The sequence below is a fragment of the Heterodontus francisci genome, chromosome X (genome assembly GCF_036365525.1).
Source record: "Heterodontus francisci isolate sHetFra1 chromosome X, sHetFra1.hap1, whole genome shotgun sequence".
Lineage (NCBI taxonomy): Eukaryota > Metazoa > Chordata > Chondrichthyes > Heterodontiformes > Heterodontidae > Heterodontus > Heterodontus francisci.
In genome coordinates, this window is record NC_090421.1 from 6,879,771 (window position 1) to 6,898,367 (window position 18,597).

The window sequence follows — 18,597 nt, forward strand, 5'->3', positions numbered from 1 at the left end:
AAATTGGCTTAGCTGTAGGAGACAGAGTGATGACAACGGCTGTTTTAGTGACTGGAAACCAGTGTCCAGTGGCATACCACAGGGATCTGTGCTGGGTCCCCTATTGTTTGTCATTTATATAAACGACATAGATGACTATGTGGGGGGTAGGATTAGTAAGTTCGCGGATGACACAAAGATTGGCCGAGTGGTTAACAGTGAGGTTGAGTGTCTTGGGTTACAGGAAGGTATAGACGAGATGGTCAAATGGGCAGAAAAGTGGCAGATAGAATTTAACCCTGAAAAGTGTGAGGTGATACACTTTGGAAGGAGTAATGTGACACGGAAGTATTCAATGAATGGCCTGACACTGGGAAGTTCCGAGGAACAAAGGGACCTTGGCGTGTTTGCTCATAGATCTCTGAAGGCAGAAGGGCAGGTTAATAGGGTGGTTAAAAAGGCATATGGGACACTTGCCTTTATCAATCGAGGCATAGATTACAAAAGCAGGGAGGTCATGTTGGAGATGTATGGAACTTTGGTAAGGCCACAGCTGGAGTACTGTGTGCAATTCTGGTCGCCACATTTTAGGAAGGATGTGATTGCACTGGAGGGGGTGCAGAGGCGATTCACCAGGATGTTGCCTAGGATGGAACATTTAAGCTATGAAGAGAGGTTGGATAGGCTTGGGTTGTTTTCGCTGGAGCAGAGAAGACTGAGGGGTGACTTGATCGAGATGTACAAGATTATGAAGGGCATGGACAGGGTGGATAGGGAGCAGCTGTTCCCCTTAGTTGAAGGGTCAGTTACAAGGGGACACAAGTTTAAGGTGAGGGGCAGGAGGTTTAAGGGGGATTTGAAGAAGAACTTTTTTACCCAGAGGGTGGTGACGGTCTGGAATGCACTGCCTGGGAGGGTGGTAGAGGCGGGTTGCCTCACATCCTTTAAAAAGTACCTGGATGAGCACTTGGCACGTCATAACATTCAAGGCTATGGGCCAAGTGCTGGCAAATGGGATTAGGTAGACAGGTCAGGTGTCTTTAATGCATCGGTGCAGATTCTATGGGCCGAAGGGCCTCTTCTGCACTATTATTCTGTGATTCTAGTTTAATGATGGTAGTCTGCTAGGGTCCTTTGTGCTGGAATAGGTCTCTCTTCCTTCTGGCTTCTTGCACAGAAAATGTCTTATTAAAAACTCCTTAACAGAGACTTGGTTTCTGTCAGGTGATCCCAAAGCTTTTCTCCCTTTGTGTTTACATAAAAGGTGTTTGATGGTGTGGCCATTATTAGGCAATGGGTTTGGATGTTGCTCATCTCTATGCCATCTTGATAAAGTGGTATTTTTCACACCCTTTATCCTGAGTTTGAGTCCGGAGACTCCATGTCTGCAAAGTCATTGCTAGCCCAATTTGTTAAAGAGAGGTAGCCATTAACATTGATGGGCCATTTACATTTCCTATGCTTTCTTCAACGCTTGACCAGACATGAAAATTGGTTCAGGGGTCCAGCAATTACCATATGTATTCACAGTACAAGAGAGGCCACCTGACCTCTTACTCCATCTTGTTTTGCAGCAAAAGGTGTCTGTTTTGAGTTCAATTCATCAGTTCATTTTATAGTTCATAATTTCTCCTTGCGTGAGCGTGACAAGCTGGGACATTATATTTGGGCTACACTCACTGAATAACCTGCGAACACTTACTATCCCCAGTCATGCATGAAGAAATGGCCACTTGGATATGGTACCAGAGGACTGCCGGTTCCCATGTAGCCATAGCCCATCATGAGTCTCAACCTTCAGCAGAGATAGGGAGAAAGAGTCCCTGAAAGAATGTCTCAATGGTGGTGTCCTATGTAATATGCTGGGCATTGGCAGCATGAAGCTAGTGCCTGTCAGAAAGTACTTTGCCTTAGCCATACTGTTTGCGGAGGCAGAGAGCAATCAAGGTGGTTCCCCAAAGGAGGGAGGGTCAACAGAATTCTCATGCACTTCCTAGAGGCCAGGAAGTTAGAGGAGTATTAGCATATGGATGGAAAAAGGTTGTCCACTTCCCTCTAAGTCACAATAGTTCCTATTCTTCATAACGTCATAAGGGACACACAATAGCTTCAACCTGCACTAATTCGCAGTCCTGGGTGGGCCGTATGCTGTCTCAAACAGCAGCAGCCTTATCAGCTGGATTCAAACCAACACATTATTTAAATGCTTTATAAAAAATCTCTGATCATTTACAGTGTGTCCAGATACAACTCCGCTGATTTTGAAACACCTCGTACTTGTCTAAAAAAGGTTGTTAGTTGCTTAACTGGTTTGAACCCCAGAATTCACTGCTTTTAATGCTTGCATATGTCTAATGAAAACAGCAACAGATCTGCCAAAGAAAGCATCCAGGAATTGTCTTGCTATACAGAAGGGAAAGTTACAAATGTTCCTCCTTGTACATTTTCCTGAATTGATGTGTAAATCCTCTCCTTCTCCCACCAACAAATATCTGGGAGGTACTTATTTCAGCAAGGGAAGCATTAGCTATGGGAACAGGAGGGCCATCTTAAACTTCCCACACCATTGCACAAACTGCTAAATTAAGAATTTGGGCCTTTGAGTACAGAGTGCCTTGTTGAGGACTTCCATCATGCTAGATCGACAAAAAATACTTCATATATTGCTATTTTTCCCTCATCACTATTTTTAATTAAGCTATTTTCTGTTTTTAATTTTCTCTCCCTTTTCCTCTCTCCCCAGCCCCCTCCCTGTTACATACAATTCCTTGGCAGAAAGGCAACCTGATCCAAGTCCTTTAACTTTCTGCTGAGACTATACGCAAGTGCAGCACCAGTCACATCCCTCTTCGATCATTCCTTGTCTCTGCAGGAAGTGTCTCATCCGGCCTTGTCTAGTCTATCAAATCAACAGAATAAATGGAATAGTGTGATGAAGGTTTGAATTTTCATTTAAAGGAGCTGCTGAGTTAAGTGCAGTTGTCTCACTCATTTAGGGATGGGGGAATTGGGGGGGGGAAAAAAGAAAAAAAATAAGCAAGCCAGAATTCTTACTCATCTATAGTCGTTCTCCTCTGTCAGCAGCATCTTCGGTGGTTCGGCAGCAGGCATTCTAATCTGTCATCTCAGCTAAGCACAGAATTTGGCCAAAGCGTTGGACAGGAGAAAATAGCTTTGAAAAACACTAACAGCTACAGGTAAAGACCCCAAGAACCATCTTGTTGAGAGTAGAACTATCTTTACTGGTATTGTTTTCCCTGCTCTTGAGCCTATCTGTGCTGATACTATCTTGGCCAAATGAGGCAAGTGGCTGATCTATTCCCAGGCCTTGACAACACTACTCTGATGACTGCTGCTAGGTGGTGCACTTCAGCAGACTGAGAGAAATGCTTGACTTCAGGAACTCAATGGGTGGGAAATCATGGGATGAGATCCTGGTTTCTACTCTTCCAGGTTGCTGTGCTTTAATTTACTTCACTTTGAAGTTAACAGCAGCAAAGGGAGATATCAGGATGGATTGGAACAGTTTTTCTGACTTGGGCGCCCGTATTAGAATTAAACACTCAGGTCAGGTGGATATCAGGAGATTTTCCCAATCCTCCCACTGTACCTTCAGTGGAAGATTGGCAGAAATCCTGGAAAGACCTTAAAAACAACATAACTTTGCCTGGGTTTTCACCGAAGTTAAAGTGGGAGATAGGGAGAATCTCTGTGGAAACCTTATCCCCATGTTAGTAATTCCCAATAATGTGCTGTCTCAACCCCCTATGGCATCGGGATGATTTTTTTTGGCCTATAGCTGTCTAGATAGTGGTAATCAGTGTTGAACTATGGACAGTTATATGCTTAGCCAATGCACACTTGGAACTGCTAAAGACTGCACAAACCCCTTACAGCCAGCACAAAAAGGTTTTCATCTGATTGTACCTCATGTTCAGCTGGTTCTTCTATCCCACCTCCTTCCTCCTGAAGGTGATGGCACATGTTTAGGTATGGTTCAATGGATACTGGCCTCCATCCAGCACCTCGTCCGTGTGACCATTCTTAATATGTGATCTTAACTAGCAAGTGTCAGCCTGATATTCGAAGTGGAGTCCTCTCTGCTCCCCCCAGCATCCACAAATACATATGCATTTTTCAGCAAAGAGTACAAGACAGTGATTAAGAATGGAAACCCTAGATTGTTTTTTTTTCTCCCTATTCCCTAACCCAGGTTGCTCAGACCAATTGTAGTGCTACACCATTGCTCCTTATGACTTTTAAAAGAAACTGAACTGGGACATTTCTGGGCTGAATGGCTCAGCCAATCACTGGATAAACTCACTAACCCAGTGGCTGAAGGCTCTGAACAGGTACTAACTGCATGGGTTTTTATCTGGAAGAAGAAATGCCTGTGGCATCTTCAAAGAGTTAAAAATAAGTGACATTCCATTTCCGTGTCAGGGCAAACTCTACATCAAGGATAGATCTAGATCACCTTCTCATATGCCTCAGATGCCAGTCAGCTTCACTTGCCAGCACCACATACCGTTCACAAACAGGATGTCAAGATTCTCAGAGCAAACATGTCTCATAAAACTGCATTTGTAAGCACAGTGAAGTTAATCTCTAAATATCTTAATACTGTGGTTGTACCTCGCTGCAGCCAGGCTAAAATAGAAACAAAATATTTTGGGAAAATATGCTTTGATTCATTGCTTTGTAAAATATACAGAATGCGTGTCAATGAAAAACAAAAGGTTATGAGGCAAAAAAAAATTAAGAAAAAAAATTGGGTCTCCAAGAAAGCCGATTTTAGTTTTTCACAGAAAGATTATTTTGGCTCTCCAGGAAGGGGGAAAAAAAACAAATGATTTTTTAATCATGTCAGCAGCCAGGGGACCTGCAGAGCTGCAGCTGCCGTGGCGGTGGGGGAGGGCGTTCTGAAATTTTAGGGACATTAAACAAAAGTTAAAACAAAACTCAGCTGCCAGTTATTTTACATAGTGGGGATTAGAGGAACAAAAATCCTCATTCCCCTGTCAAGTATGATATCAGGTTAAGTAAGGATTTCCTCAGCAACATTCCTTAACTCCAGAAGAGCACCCTGCACTAGTGTGAACTTTTCCCCTTTTCCCATTCCAGCCATCTTGAGCAAGGTTGCCCATAGGGAAAAAAAAATTACATTTATGTAGCGCCTTTCATGACCTTAGGACATCCCAAAGCGCTTTACAGCCAGTGAAGTAGCTTGAAAGTATCATACCTGTTGTAATGTAGGAACCGCAGCAATTTGCGCACAGCAAGATCCCACAAACAGCAATGAGATATATAATCAGAGAATCAGATTTTTTGATGTTGCTTTAGGGATAAATACTGGCCAAGATACTGGGGAGAACTCCCCCATTCTTCTTCAAAATAGTGCTATGGGATCTTTTATGTCCAACTGACAGTAGACATCTCATCCGAAAGATGGCACCTTAGGACAGTGCAGTTGTCCCTCAGTACTGAAGTATCAGCCTAGATTATATGCTCAAGTCTCTGGAGTGGAACTTGAAGCCACAACCACAACACCCAAGGTGAGAGTGCTACCAACTGAGCCATGGCTAACAGAAGAGACTTCACAAAAAAAAGTTGCTGATTGCATCTAACCAAAATATTTATATATTATCGGTCAATTCACAAAGCAACAGAAATTTGATAAACTATAGGTATCTTACCCAAAGTAAAAAGAGGACTTATGTTTTCCTTTTTCTCCCTTGTTTTATTTCTTTTTTGGTTTTGTATGACACACAATTCCCCCACTGGAATGGGTGGAAAGGTAATTTGAGCCCAGCATCTTGCCCCAGTAGTTAAGGGTGACTCATTCACCATTCTTGCCTCCCTCACTGGTGGAAGGATATAGCTCCTTTCTCCACCACATGCTCATCCATTCAGATTGGGAGATCGCCATACGGCGAATCTCGGGAGCAAATCCATGTTGTCACTATAGAGATCTGACAATTGGATGCAGCACTGCACTGCACCAAGAGGGCTACAGAGCAGGCTTGAGTTTGCCAATTCTCTCTTCTCGAGATATAGTTTCACAGCAGCCAACAGCTTCAGGTACCTTACCGAAGTGCCAATTCTCCATGTGCGAATATGGCATCTTGGCAGGCTATCTGACCATGCATGTACCCACTAAGGAGAGGGGTGTCCAATGGCTTAATTATTCTTCAATGAGATTTTGGTTATTGATGTGGATTTGACTCTACAAACTTGTATAAAAAGCACTTGAAGTATTCCACATCTTAATCCCTTTGAAGCTCAGACTCTTACCTGATTTCACCGAACAGTGAATGTGAGCTTTTGACTCATAATAAACCCAGTCAAATCCAGCCTCCACTGCCAAGCGGGCCAGCATGCCATACTTTGTGCGATCCCGGTCAGATGTGGTGATGTCCACTGCTCGACCCTCATAATGTAAGGATTCCTTTGAATGATGTCCATCCTCGTCCCAGCCCTCTGTCACTCGGAGCTTCACCCCTGGCCACTGGTTCATCACAGAGATTGCAAGTGAATTCACTTTATCTTTACAGCGCTGAAATTCAACAGAAATAAATATACTCGTTATTACCTGCACGATATTGCAAAACAAAATGGTAGAGTCTCGGGCTAGTCTATCTCAGAAAGATGAGTTATTTCCAAACTCTCAGTACCCGAACACAGAAAAAGCAATTGGTCTCTAAATGAGAGACCTTGTCCAATTGTTTTCCTAGTTTAAAAAGTACATATCCGCGCCAAGTAAGACCGCCTATTTCAACCTCTGTAACATCGCCTGACACCACCCCTGCCTCAGCTCTTCTATTGCTGAAACTATCATCCATGCCTTTGTTACCTCTAGACTTGACTATTCTAATGCACTCCTGGATGGACTCCCATCTTCCAGCCTCCTTAAACTTGAGGTCATCCAAAACTCTGTTGCTCGTGTCCTAACTCGTACCAAGTCCCGTTCAACCATCAACCCGTGCTTGCTGACCTACACTGGCTCCTGGTTAAGCAATGCCTAGATTTTAAAATTCTCATCCTTCTTTTCAAATTCCTCCCATGGTCTGGCCCCTCCCTAACTCTGTAATCTCTTCTAGCTCTACAACCCTCCGAGATCTCTGCTCTTCTCATTCTAGCCTCTTGTGCATCCCTGATGATTTTAAATCGGACCACTATTGGTGGCCGTGCCTTCAGCTGCCTAGGCCCTAAGCTCTGGATTCCCTCCCTAGACCTCTCTGTCTCGCTTTCCTCCTTTAAGACACTCCATAAAACCTACCACTTCGACCAAGCTTTTGGTCATCTGACCTAATATCTCCTTATGTGGCTCAGGGTCAGATTTTGTTTGATAATGCCCCTGTGAAGCGACTTGGGACATTTTATTATATTAAAGGCACTATATAAATACAAGTTGTTGTTGTTATAAATTCACGTATTCAATCCCTGGTCCATGCAGAGTTAGTTGATCTCAGTCAGTGCGACAGGGGAGGCACTGTAATTGGTCTCCCTTGTAATGTCTGCTGGGAGGTGCTGGGGGAGGGCAGATTTGGGCTCAGCTGTGGTGCCCTAGATCGAATAACATCCACTGTCTCAGCTCACACATAAAGCCCATCTAAGTGGCAACAGTTATCAGTAACTGTGAAACCAAATCCCAGAATGAGTATTTGCTGTTGAAGAAAGATGTAAAAATACTTAAAGAAAAAAAGATGCCACATGGAAGACTACTGTATGGGCCTAATCAATGCTTTGTGCACTATGCTTCAGGAGATGGTCTGAAAGTAGCCATTGCCACACAGTGGTGAGCACCGCAGCCTCACAGCTCCAGCGATCCGGGTTCAATTCTGGGTACTGCCTGTGTGGAGTTTGCGAGTTCTCCCTGTGACTGCGTGGGTTTTCTCCGGGTGCTCCGGTTTCCTCCCACAAGCCAAAAGACTTGCAGGTTGGTAGGTAAATTGGCCATTATAAATTGCCCCTAGTATAGGTAGGTGGTAGGGAAATATCGCGACAGATGGGGATGTGGTAGGAATATGGGATTAGTGTAGGGTGGTTGATGGTCGGCACAGACTCGGTGGGCCGAAGGGCCTGTTTCAGTGCTGTATCTCTAAAACTAAACTAAAAACTAAAACTAAATACATGGTAATAGCCAGAAATAAAAACAGAAAGTGCTGGAAATACTCATTAGGTCTGGCAGCACCTGTGAAGAGAGAAGCAGAGTTAATGTTTCAGGTCTGTGACCTTTCATCAGAATTCTGCAAGCCCTTAAATATTTATACAGACTATCAAAAGTCAGGGCTATATTTTTTCTCAAGAACATTGTGATTGAAAACAGTATGTAAGCACCTTGTAGTACCACAGCACATTGATGTACTGTGTTGGACCACCATTGTTCACAGTTCTGATCCCCTTGAACCTCCTATCCTCATCAACAGGAGTTTATCATGTGGGGAAGGATGCTGAACTGGCATTAGGTGCCTACCCACATGGAAGGAGAGTGAGCCACTCAATATCACATCCCCAACAGCTAATCAAGAAACAACTAACGAGATTTTACTAGAACTGTATTGCTCCCCTCAACATAGATTAGATTTATTCCTCTCCCAGTTTTCTCCCCTAAAGATGCGGACTCACATCAGGTTGTGAATTCACAAGCACTAATACCATACCCACATAAGAGTCCTGGAAGACTATTCGACTGATAAGGGTAGGGGAGAAACAGGGGGTGTATCAAAGCCAAGCCCAGTCCTGTATCTGGGCAATATTCACCTATGCACAATTTCCGACAAGAGCCACTGACCAGCTATCAGGAACAGGATTTCCCCCCTGTCCTTCTTAGCCAGGAAGTACAGAAGTCAATTTTTTCACATTAATTGCTCCCTCAGCAGAAGTGAGCTTACATGGCATGGACTGGCCATTGAAGCTGTAATCTTCCCATCTGTATAGCTCACTACCTCACTGGAATAACCAAGCCAGCAAAAGAGATTAAGACATTTTTCTCTGGTATATATGACTACACCAGTGGAAATCCAACAAGCTTTCACTACAACAGTATACCACATACAGAAATCAAATTTCAGGACAGAATAAAGTCCATCATGCCTTTACCAGTACTAGCATTCCCACAGGAACCATCTAGTCTAATTAAATTTCCCTCTACTCATTAAATATTTGTCAAGTGAAAAGAAATCATAGAAACTTTAATACATAAGGAAGCTAGGACTTGCATTTATACAACACCTTATCACATCTCAAGCTACCCACAATACTTCAAAAGTGCCATGGTAATAACAAATGCAGCAGCCAGCAAATTTGCACACAGCAAGATCTCACAAACAGCGATGAGATAAATGACCAGTAAGTCTGCTTTTGATCGAGGACTGAATGCTAACCAGGCCATCAGGAGAATTACTTGTTTCACTCTTTGACATTCACATAAACAGTTAGGCAAAGTCTTCCATGTAATCTCTCATCCAATGATGGCTCCTCAGACAACACAGCACCCTCTCAGTGCTGCCCCAGAATTGGATTATATGCTCAAGTTCTGGTGTGGCCTGAATGCACAATCCTCTGATTTAAGGCAAGAGTGCTACCAATTAAACCAAGCTGGAAAAAGGCCATACATGATGCACTGCCCGAGATCAAATCCAGGTCTGAACTGGCAAGTGAAAATTCTACAACTCCAAATACACAAGCACACATGGCAGTCTAGAAAATGTCTGCAAAATATACTATGGCTGGATCAAAAATATTTAGCCTGTAGTATTTTATTTCAAAGCCAAGTCTCATTAACAGATATGCCTGTCCAAATAAGTATACCGAATCGCAATGGCTGTTGGATAATGGAGTTGGTGCATTACTGTACTAGCTTATTTCACAATCTACCATCAGATTCCATACATCAATTGATTCTCCAATGATTACTTTTTCTTAATCTGGTTATATTTTATAATAAGACCTGCCCAATGTCATAATTCCTCAGTTGGAAGCATAGCAGCTAGCCATAATGAAACTGAACTTAATATGCAAACTAGTCAAACTCATGGCCAGGTGCACAAGTTTCAAAAGGTACAATCTGGGTCTGCAAATTCATGTGATAAAATGGCAGACTGCCAGGTACACCTGACATTGCTAGTTTAAAAAAATCCTGGGAGCAAGCCTCAATGGCCATACATACTCAGACTTCCAGACTGAAGAAGGTGAAGCCCCTTGCTTTTTATCCTGCAAATGTGCAGTATACAGTTAAAAGAGAGAAGTGAAGCTGACCTACCACACAAAGATTACAGTTATTCATTATATTTCATTACAAATTCACAATCCAGTTTACTTATTCTTTCAGAGACTGAAATGGGTGTTACTTCCTTCCCTCTTTCCTCTCCTAACAAAAGGATGAATTTCTGTTGGGGTATGGGGGCTGAGACCTCACCCAAGTGGCCATACTCTATCTACTATTCTAGACACGGAGTGTTATCAGGTTATTTGACTATGGTGGCCATCAATGCCAAGACCAATCTCTCCTTGCCCAATACCCACTCACATGCACATCCCCTTAGGAGTCAATAGATAGTGATGAGGAACAGGAACCAGGATTGATTTCCTGCCCCACACCCTACTCCCTAGCCCAGAGAGGCAGCACTCAACTGTAGCAGCCCTGAAAGCAGTTCAAATAACTGAACACAGTCCAGACATTAGGCATTGGACTTTCCTACTCTGCATGATTCAGTTCTACAAAGAGCAGTTCATTTACCAACAGGGAAACATTTTAAAGTTTATTTTCTCCCCATTGTTCCACAGGCACCTCAGGCTCAGGTGGATGTTCTTCATATGAGCCTAGACAGGGAGTGTCAGCAAGCTTTGACCTTAGGGGACATCAAAGGAGAATCTGATTCTATTGTTACTCAGTGAGAAACATTTCTGTGCTTGCTAATTCTAGCAATACAGTGGATATATTTTTTTTAAATGGTGCATTGCTAGGAGGAAGCAACTGTATGTTCCTGTTCGAAAAAAGTTAAAAAAAGATGACTGAAAAGCAAGAGGGGAAAAAAATCTCATTTTTGTTTGGTAAAGCCTCATTAAAGATTTATAATGAACTCATGCACCATTCTGCAGTTCCAGGGTGAAACTGAAAAGTGATATTTTATTTCATGTTAGACGTGACTTCAGGTAACTTAATAAAGAGCAACAGTTTGAAATATCAACAGAGCAATGGCAGAAGTGAACAGTACAGTTTTCTGCCCGCGACCATAGGTATGCCAGCCATATCACATTACAGGACGAGAAGGTAGGTCAAGAGTGCAGAGGTGCACAACTCAGAGGTGACCCTCAATCATCAAGCGTGGCACAATGGTCATCTACCTAGTCTTGACCAGGCTTATTTGACCAAAGAGCCTGTAACAAATGTGGGCCATTTATCCCATGAAGACCTGAAGGACAGATAACTATCTGCAATGCATTGTCACTGGTAGTGAAGGTCATCACTGCCCTCACCTCTTATGTCACAAGCCCTGTCAGCTACTTTGGCTCTTAACAGCTTTCAGGTATTTTGTGCATAATAAAATAATCAGACTGCAACATGCTGAAAGTGAATTAATTTTATTTAAGTCGTGCAGTACCAGTGTATGGTCAAGGTGCTTGCCCAGTGGCATTTGCCACTTGTGTGTCATGAACTTCTCCCTGCAGATTTTCAATGTGCCTTACTGCTAAGTGCTTCCATTGTTGAGGGAATATCATTGGTGAGTGGCTGTGTAGCCAACTAGTGAGCTGCAGGGGATACAGAAAGCTCTCTAACTGCATCTGTGACTAACCCTGATAGATCTGCATCAGTGCCAAGGGTCTCTTGTTGTAGTCACTGTCAGCTAATTTCTGTCAGAGGTAGCACCTATGGTTACACAATAGCACACAACTGCTACCAACATGAGTTCCCACCAGTTGTTCCTGTGTTACTCCAAATATCACTGGCGGAGTGCATCTTCTCACGATGCCCACTGATCTGTGCGAGTATAGAACACTGAGCATCTTAAAGTCTTAGACTCCTTCATCATGGCCATCAGGACCTGTTCACTTCGTAAGTAGTAGGCAGCTATGACTGCTTCTTGGAGTGTGGGCCCCAAAGCCTCCATAGCAGGAGTGGAAGAATTCATGACTAGATGTCAACCCTGCAGACACCATTGGCATTGCCATGACCCAATGTCAGACTGCAGTGTAAATGACATGTGCTTCATGATGTCACTTATATGGAAGATGGTAGTGTCTATCTGGGTGTTGGATGTTCCACACAACCCAAACCACCTTCCAATGTAGTGTGTAAGGAGGCACATTAGTCCACAATGCAGTGCTGTGCTATTTGAAGTCAGGCCCACTGATAGTCTGTATCCCATGCAACTCCATAGGGGCACAAAGCAGGTTGGGTCTATACCCTAAAGTAGCTGGCTCTACAACAACCACTCCTATCCATCCTTCACCAGTGCCTTTTGCTTACTGATCAGTATCACTGTCTACTTCTCCTGTAGTAGGTATATCTGTGCTGATATCCGTTTCAATTAGGGATGATGACAGTGCTTATGCATGTAGTGCTCTTCTGGTGCAGTTGGTTATCCATGTGCTCTGTGGATAGAGCTGTTGCAAATTGGGAGTACTTCAGCCACATCCAGTTGCGTACTATATTGCCATTGCATGCACTATTATGCGCTTGTGCAGAATTAGTGCTTATTGACATGTTGATGTAACACATCGTGCAATCACAGAATATATGAGTAATATGGTACATACCAGCAGTTCTGCGCTCCCCTCCAATCTCCACAGTCCCAACTCTCCCTCCTGAACAAATCAACCATAGCTTCCTCATATGGAGTGAGTTCCTGAATGTCTGGGGGTCCATCACTTGTTCCATTTCATGCCCTTCAGGTAAATGCCAGTTTTGCCTTTAAAACAAAAGAGCAGTGGTGATTGAGTCAGGATAATTTGGCCCATGGAAGCTCCCTCCTTCAGTACATTCTCTCCACCCCCCCACCAACCCCCCGCCCCAGCATGGCATGTTTAATGCAATTTGCATAACTCTACAATTTTTATTTCTAAAGCATTACTTGCTGCATCCTTGCTAACATTTCTCTGAGCCTGTACAGTTTATGCATATATCTTTAACTACCTTCCTTCAGTCCCATATATGTTCTGCACTGCTATTTTACAGTAATATTGGTGCCTTACCTTTGTACTTTTCTTTTAAACCGGGCAGTTTCTTCCAGACCTTCAGCTAGGTCCTCAGTTGTTGAGAGCGTTCATATTGGCAGTGATAATATTGCGACACTTGGCGCCTTCTTTGCATGTTTAGGAGCTGGCCTCCCCCATCAGTAATGTGCTTGCAGCTTTCCACGAATGAGATTACCAGCGCTTGCAGAGCCTTGTCGCTAAATTGGTTTTATCCCTGTTGGCGTTCAGACATTTTTATCAAAAATTGCGCACTGCAAAGCTATGTATTCATTGCCGCTAATGGAAATGCACTCTCAGAAACTGCACGTGAAAGCTGCACATTTCCACACTTCCTTGAGCAGCTTGGTAGCTTGAGGAAAAGACAAGTTTTTATATATATAAAAAAGGAGAAATATCAGGCCCGATGTTTACACGTGTACTTTCCAGTGGAACTAGAGCAATGAGAAGCTGGAACTTATGCTGATGACTCCCTTGAGCCAGAGGCACTGTAGTCAGTTGAAGATGCCCGACTGCTTCAGCTAACTCAAACCAGGGACCTTCCTAGTCTAATATAAAAGCAAAATACAGCGGATGCTGGAAATCTGAAATAAAACCAAGAAATGCTGGAAATACTCAGCAGGTCTGGCAGCATCTGTGGAAAGAGAAGCAGAGGTAACGTTTCGGGTCAGTGACCCTTCCTAGTCTGGATAACTCAGTTGCACAGAGGACAGTGCACTGAACTACTGGGCCATGAGTGTGGTATTTATAAGATTATTTCCCTCCTTTCTCAGGTGTTTCCACACATACCAACTTTCCAATCAACAGGAAGGACAAAATGCTTCTGTCTTATTCCAGTGTTATGCTACTCCTGAATCAATCAGCAGCAAATATACGAGAGCAGTCCTAGGTGGCTTCGCCCCCTGATTTTTCCTCGATCCCTTCACAGGGACATCAAACTACGGTTTGAGAAATTATAAACAATCATATATTCTGCCCTCCTAGACTATTTTAGAGCATTTATACTGTGTTACTGCATTGCCTAAACTCCTCCTATTGTTTCCTATCACTGCATAAGTGGATTTAAGATGAAAACTCAACTCTCTATAGCCTCAAGCCATGTAATTAATTAACCTCAATTATCTGTCCACTATGCTCAATTATTCTCAACCAGTTACAAACAAGGTGTTAATTGCTAATATTTTTAAACATAAAGTTGTTTAACCCATTCCTTCAAATTTCACCAATAAACCACTGCTTTTCTTTCATGATTAACCCCTTCACTCATACAAACGTACAATGATTTGAATGAAGTGAATCCTTGGTTGGGATTAAAGATCAGCATTTTCTAAAGCAGAATTGTTTAAATTGTTATCTCTTTCAAATCAGAAATTTGGCTGTGTCTAAAACATTTGGATAAATTTTCCTGTCTCATAAGGTTAAATGCATTGAATGTAAAATACTTGTCCCTGAGTCAACGATGAGGGGTCATTAATTTAAAATCATTATTCAGTGAGTGAGGAACGACACTAATAGAAAATAATTTAGGTGGTGTTGGAGCGTGGAATGGTTGCAGCAGAGACCATTGCATCTCTATAGGGAAAAATGGATAAATATTTGAACAGGAAGATACAGGGAGATTGGGGGGGGGCAGTGAAATTCATTTCTAATTCTCTAGTACAGTTGGCACAGATATGGGTTGAATAGCCTCCTTCTATGCTGTGAACTTCCATGATTTGACATGTTGCAGATAACCTTTCATCATTATGTTTTTTACATGATTTTCTCCCCTTCAACTTCACTCCTTAGGGGAATTACACATGCTGGGGTATGGTTCCATGGTGCCTGGTCACCATCCAGTACCTTCCCCAAGTAGCCATTCTTTATGTTTGATCCGAGGTAGTGAGCTCTGGTAGAATATTCTACCATGGTGGGCATTGCAGATGAGTTTAATCCTGTCCTTACAGCCAGGTATTTTTGAGTCGTGGTCACCACACTGTGATCAGGAGCAGGGATGTTGGCTGATTTCCTGCTCCAACCCTTCCGAGTCCAGGAACTGTTCTCCGCAAACCTTTTTTCCAATTTCCTCCTCTCTCCTCCTGAAGATGCTGAGTCGCTTTGAGATACTGTTCCATGGGCACTGGTCGCTCTCCAGTACCTTGTCCCAAATGGCCAATCTTCATGTATGAGCCCTATTAGGAGCAGGAGTTGTGTCCCTTCCAGGGACAGAGGTCAATTGTAATGCCACCACCTCTGCTATGGTTCAGATCAGTTAAATTAGCACAGATGATGGATGGAACCTGTGGATCTTTCTGATCTGTATGAGTCAGCAACGAACCACATGATGCATTAACCCACTGAGCCAACTGAAGTAAAAACAGAAAATGCTGGAAATGCACAGCAGGTCTGTCAGCATCTAAGAAAAAAAGAAACACTTGCATTTATAAAATGCTTCATCATATCTCTCAGAAATGTCTCAAAAAGTGTTTCACATACAATGAACTACTTTGAAGCACAGTGATTGTTGTTATGCAAAGCTATTTTGCGCATAGAAAGATTCCACAAATAGCAAAAAGATAAAAAGGTTGTGTGGTGCTGGTTGAAGGTGGAATGATAGCCAGGAAGACTCTCCTCTTCTTTTTCAACTAGTGCCATGGCATCTTTCACATCTACCCCACTATGCAGATAAGGGGCTTGGTTTAACATCTCATCCGAAAGATGGCATCTTTAACAATGCAGCATTCCCTCACTATTGCGCTGAAGATTCAGGCTAGATTATCTGCTCAAATACTGGAGTGGGGATTAAACTCCTGACTCAGAGGCAAGTGCTAACAATGGAGCCAAGACTCTCAGTAAGCATCTGAAAGAGAATGAAAAGTTAATGTTTCAGGTGGGACCTGGCAACTTTTTTTTTTAAAGAGTGTAAATGTGGTCGGGGACTAAACTGCTTAAAATACAATTCAGGATCAGTCCGCAAACAAACCTACCATATCCACATCAATACGGGTAATGTTCTAAAGAAATCCTTTTTGGGATGTCACTAGAATATCTAAATTTGGAGTCAGTGAAGCAGCACTTCAAATATAGAATTCTTAGGCCACCAAGATGATAATTTAAAAAAAAACACTTATTTTGTGCTAATAGTGAATCTCTGGAATAGTTTCAAATAATTGCATCCATCATTTACACCTAGAAATCACTGCAAGAGGCTGATAGTCATCAACCATCATGTTTTTCAACGGGACAGAATTTGAGTGTTGATGTTTGAGTTTTTTTAAAATGTAAACCTGACTCCAAATTCTTGTTTTTTGAAAAAAATATATTTATAAACTTCTGTGGCTTATATGAACCACTAAAAAAAGTATAGGGAGAATGCATAATGAATACAGTGTTAAACTACTTCCTTGTTAACCTCTGCAAATCAATAAGGCCATTAAATCTAGGGCCCAGACAAGGTCAAGACACTTTACACAATGAGCTTTGCCAGCAGAAACTAATGTCACTGCCTCCTGACATCATAAGCAGTCTGTGGTTACTCCACCTGACCAGAAAACAGAGACTGTTGCCTCCAGGTATCCTTAATAACCCACGGTCAGTGAACCTTACTGTCTACCTTAGACTTTAGATCCACTGGGATTACAAGGCCTGCACCAAGCCTTTTCCATTCTATCTGATCCACTTTGCCTAAAGGGACCGAGACAATCCCGCATGATGGGTTTTGTCAGTGAGAGCCTGGGGCACACGCACACTCTGAAAAACTTTGATTTCTAACTGTATTTGATACATTTTCCAGTATTTTTAAATAATTATTTTATGAGATGTGAAGTAAAATACTAAATAGAATGGAAAAGATTAATGGAATAAAAAAGGTTAATCTGAGTGCTATTTCAAGTTAAATCATGACTGCAAGGTGTGGGGAGCTAGGTACCAACTGATAAAAGGCAAGTTGAGGACTGAAATCAGGAATCGCTTCTCAAAAATGAGTGAGAAATACCTGGAGTGGTTTTTGAGTAGTTTAGTGGAGGCCACAACTCTCAAGGTTTTCAAATTTTATAACATAATGAGATTTGAGCTTCATGTCCTGGGGAACCCTAGACATGTGCTAGATTGCTTGAAGCCTGTGAATTAATCCAGCCCCAACTAGAAAAAAACACCTAGTGTTCAGGGTGAACTTTCTGGATTTTTTTTACTGAATGCGTGAAGGAACCTATTCCCTCCCTTCTTTGCCCTCAACAAGAATGTTTAATGAAGTGTTACAGGAGGCAGAGTGACTGCCAGAAATTGTAGTGTCAAATGCCACTGCAGTTTAAGTATTAAAAAAAGCACCAAATTCCCATTTCATTCATGTGATGTAGGCTTTGTAAGCTTTTCAGGTCACCTGTTGACCACTTCTTTAGTACTTGCTGTTGGGTTCCAGTTGACTTTATGCTTAATGATCTGGGAATTAGGTAGTCCTGTTATAGGTCCAAATAACAACATTCTTGGTAATGAAACAATTTGGGGCTCAAGCAGCTATGCTGTCTTCACCATACCTCTGTATTTGATGTTAGCATTAGTCAACTAAAATTAACTTCTTTCTCAAATCTCTTTTCCTCCTTTCATTTTTAATGACACTTTTCTCTCCTCCCCTTTCCTCTTTGCCATTGTCCGTTTCTGTGGGCACCAGTTGCCTTCTAGTACCTTATCCAAAAATAGAAAGACTTGCATTCGTCTAAAGCCTTAGCACATCTCTCAGAAACACATAGCATCTATTTTGCACACAGCAAGAATACAGAAATGGTTCATGAATGTTTTTGGTGGCGTTGGTTTTAAAAGGAATTTTGACCGGGGACATTAAGAGAACATCCTACTAAAGCTTAAATAGTGCCACAAAATCTTTAACTTCCACCTGAGCTGCTGGAATAGATAAATAGAGAAAGTCCTTGTTTCGGCTTGAAACCACAATCTTCTGACACAGGCGAGAGTGCTACTAACTGAGCCAATTCTAATTCCCCATTCATCATGTGTCAAACTAGACTGTGCGTGCTAGTAGACTATTTAGCTACAAGGATATGGGTAGGATAAACATGCAAAAGAGTGTTGACCTCCTGCACTGCAGTTGCAAGGAGGCTGTGGATAAGATGGAGAACAGAAGGGCAACAATGTAAGAGAGTACATGGAAGCTGAATTTGTGTATATTTCCTGCGTTGTAGAATTGGTCCAAGTTGGCCTGTCATGCTAAGCCGGTTTGTACTTACACTGGGGAAAAAATTATAAAATTGAGATTTCAAAAACATGTTATTTATTCTGAAGTAAAATGCTCAGAAACAGGCCTCTACACTTCTTCCAATGCAGCTGCCAGGGTCTGTGACAAGTTTTCCTTATTATGCATGACATGCATTGACATTTTGTAACATCCTACGCAAGTGTGATAATTATATTACCGATTATTATTCTAACAAG

At 42.3% G+C, this 18,597-nt stretch overlaps 1 protein-coding gene across 2 annotated transcripts in view; it reads right to left on the reverse strand.

Annotated features, from left to right (window-relative positions):
- The window catches only part of dhh (desert hedgehog signaling molecule), a 109,596-nt gene that overhangs the window by 33,832 nt on the left and 57,167 nt on the right, over window positions 1-18,597 (reverse strand). For both annotated transcript variants that reach the window (XM_068024430.1, XM_068024431.1), the window contains exon 2: window positions 6,274-6,535. In XM_068024430.1, the coding sequence (XP_067880531.1) occupies window positions 6,274-6,535 (262 nt within the window). The remainder of the gene's footprint in view (window positions 1-6,273; window positions 6,536-18,597) is intronic.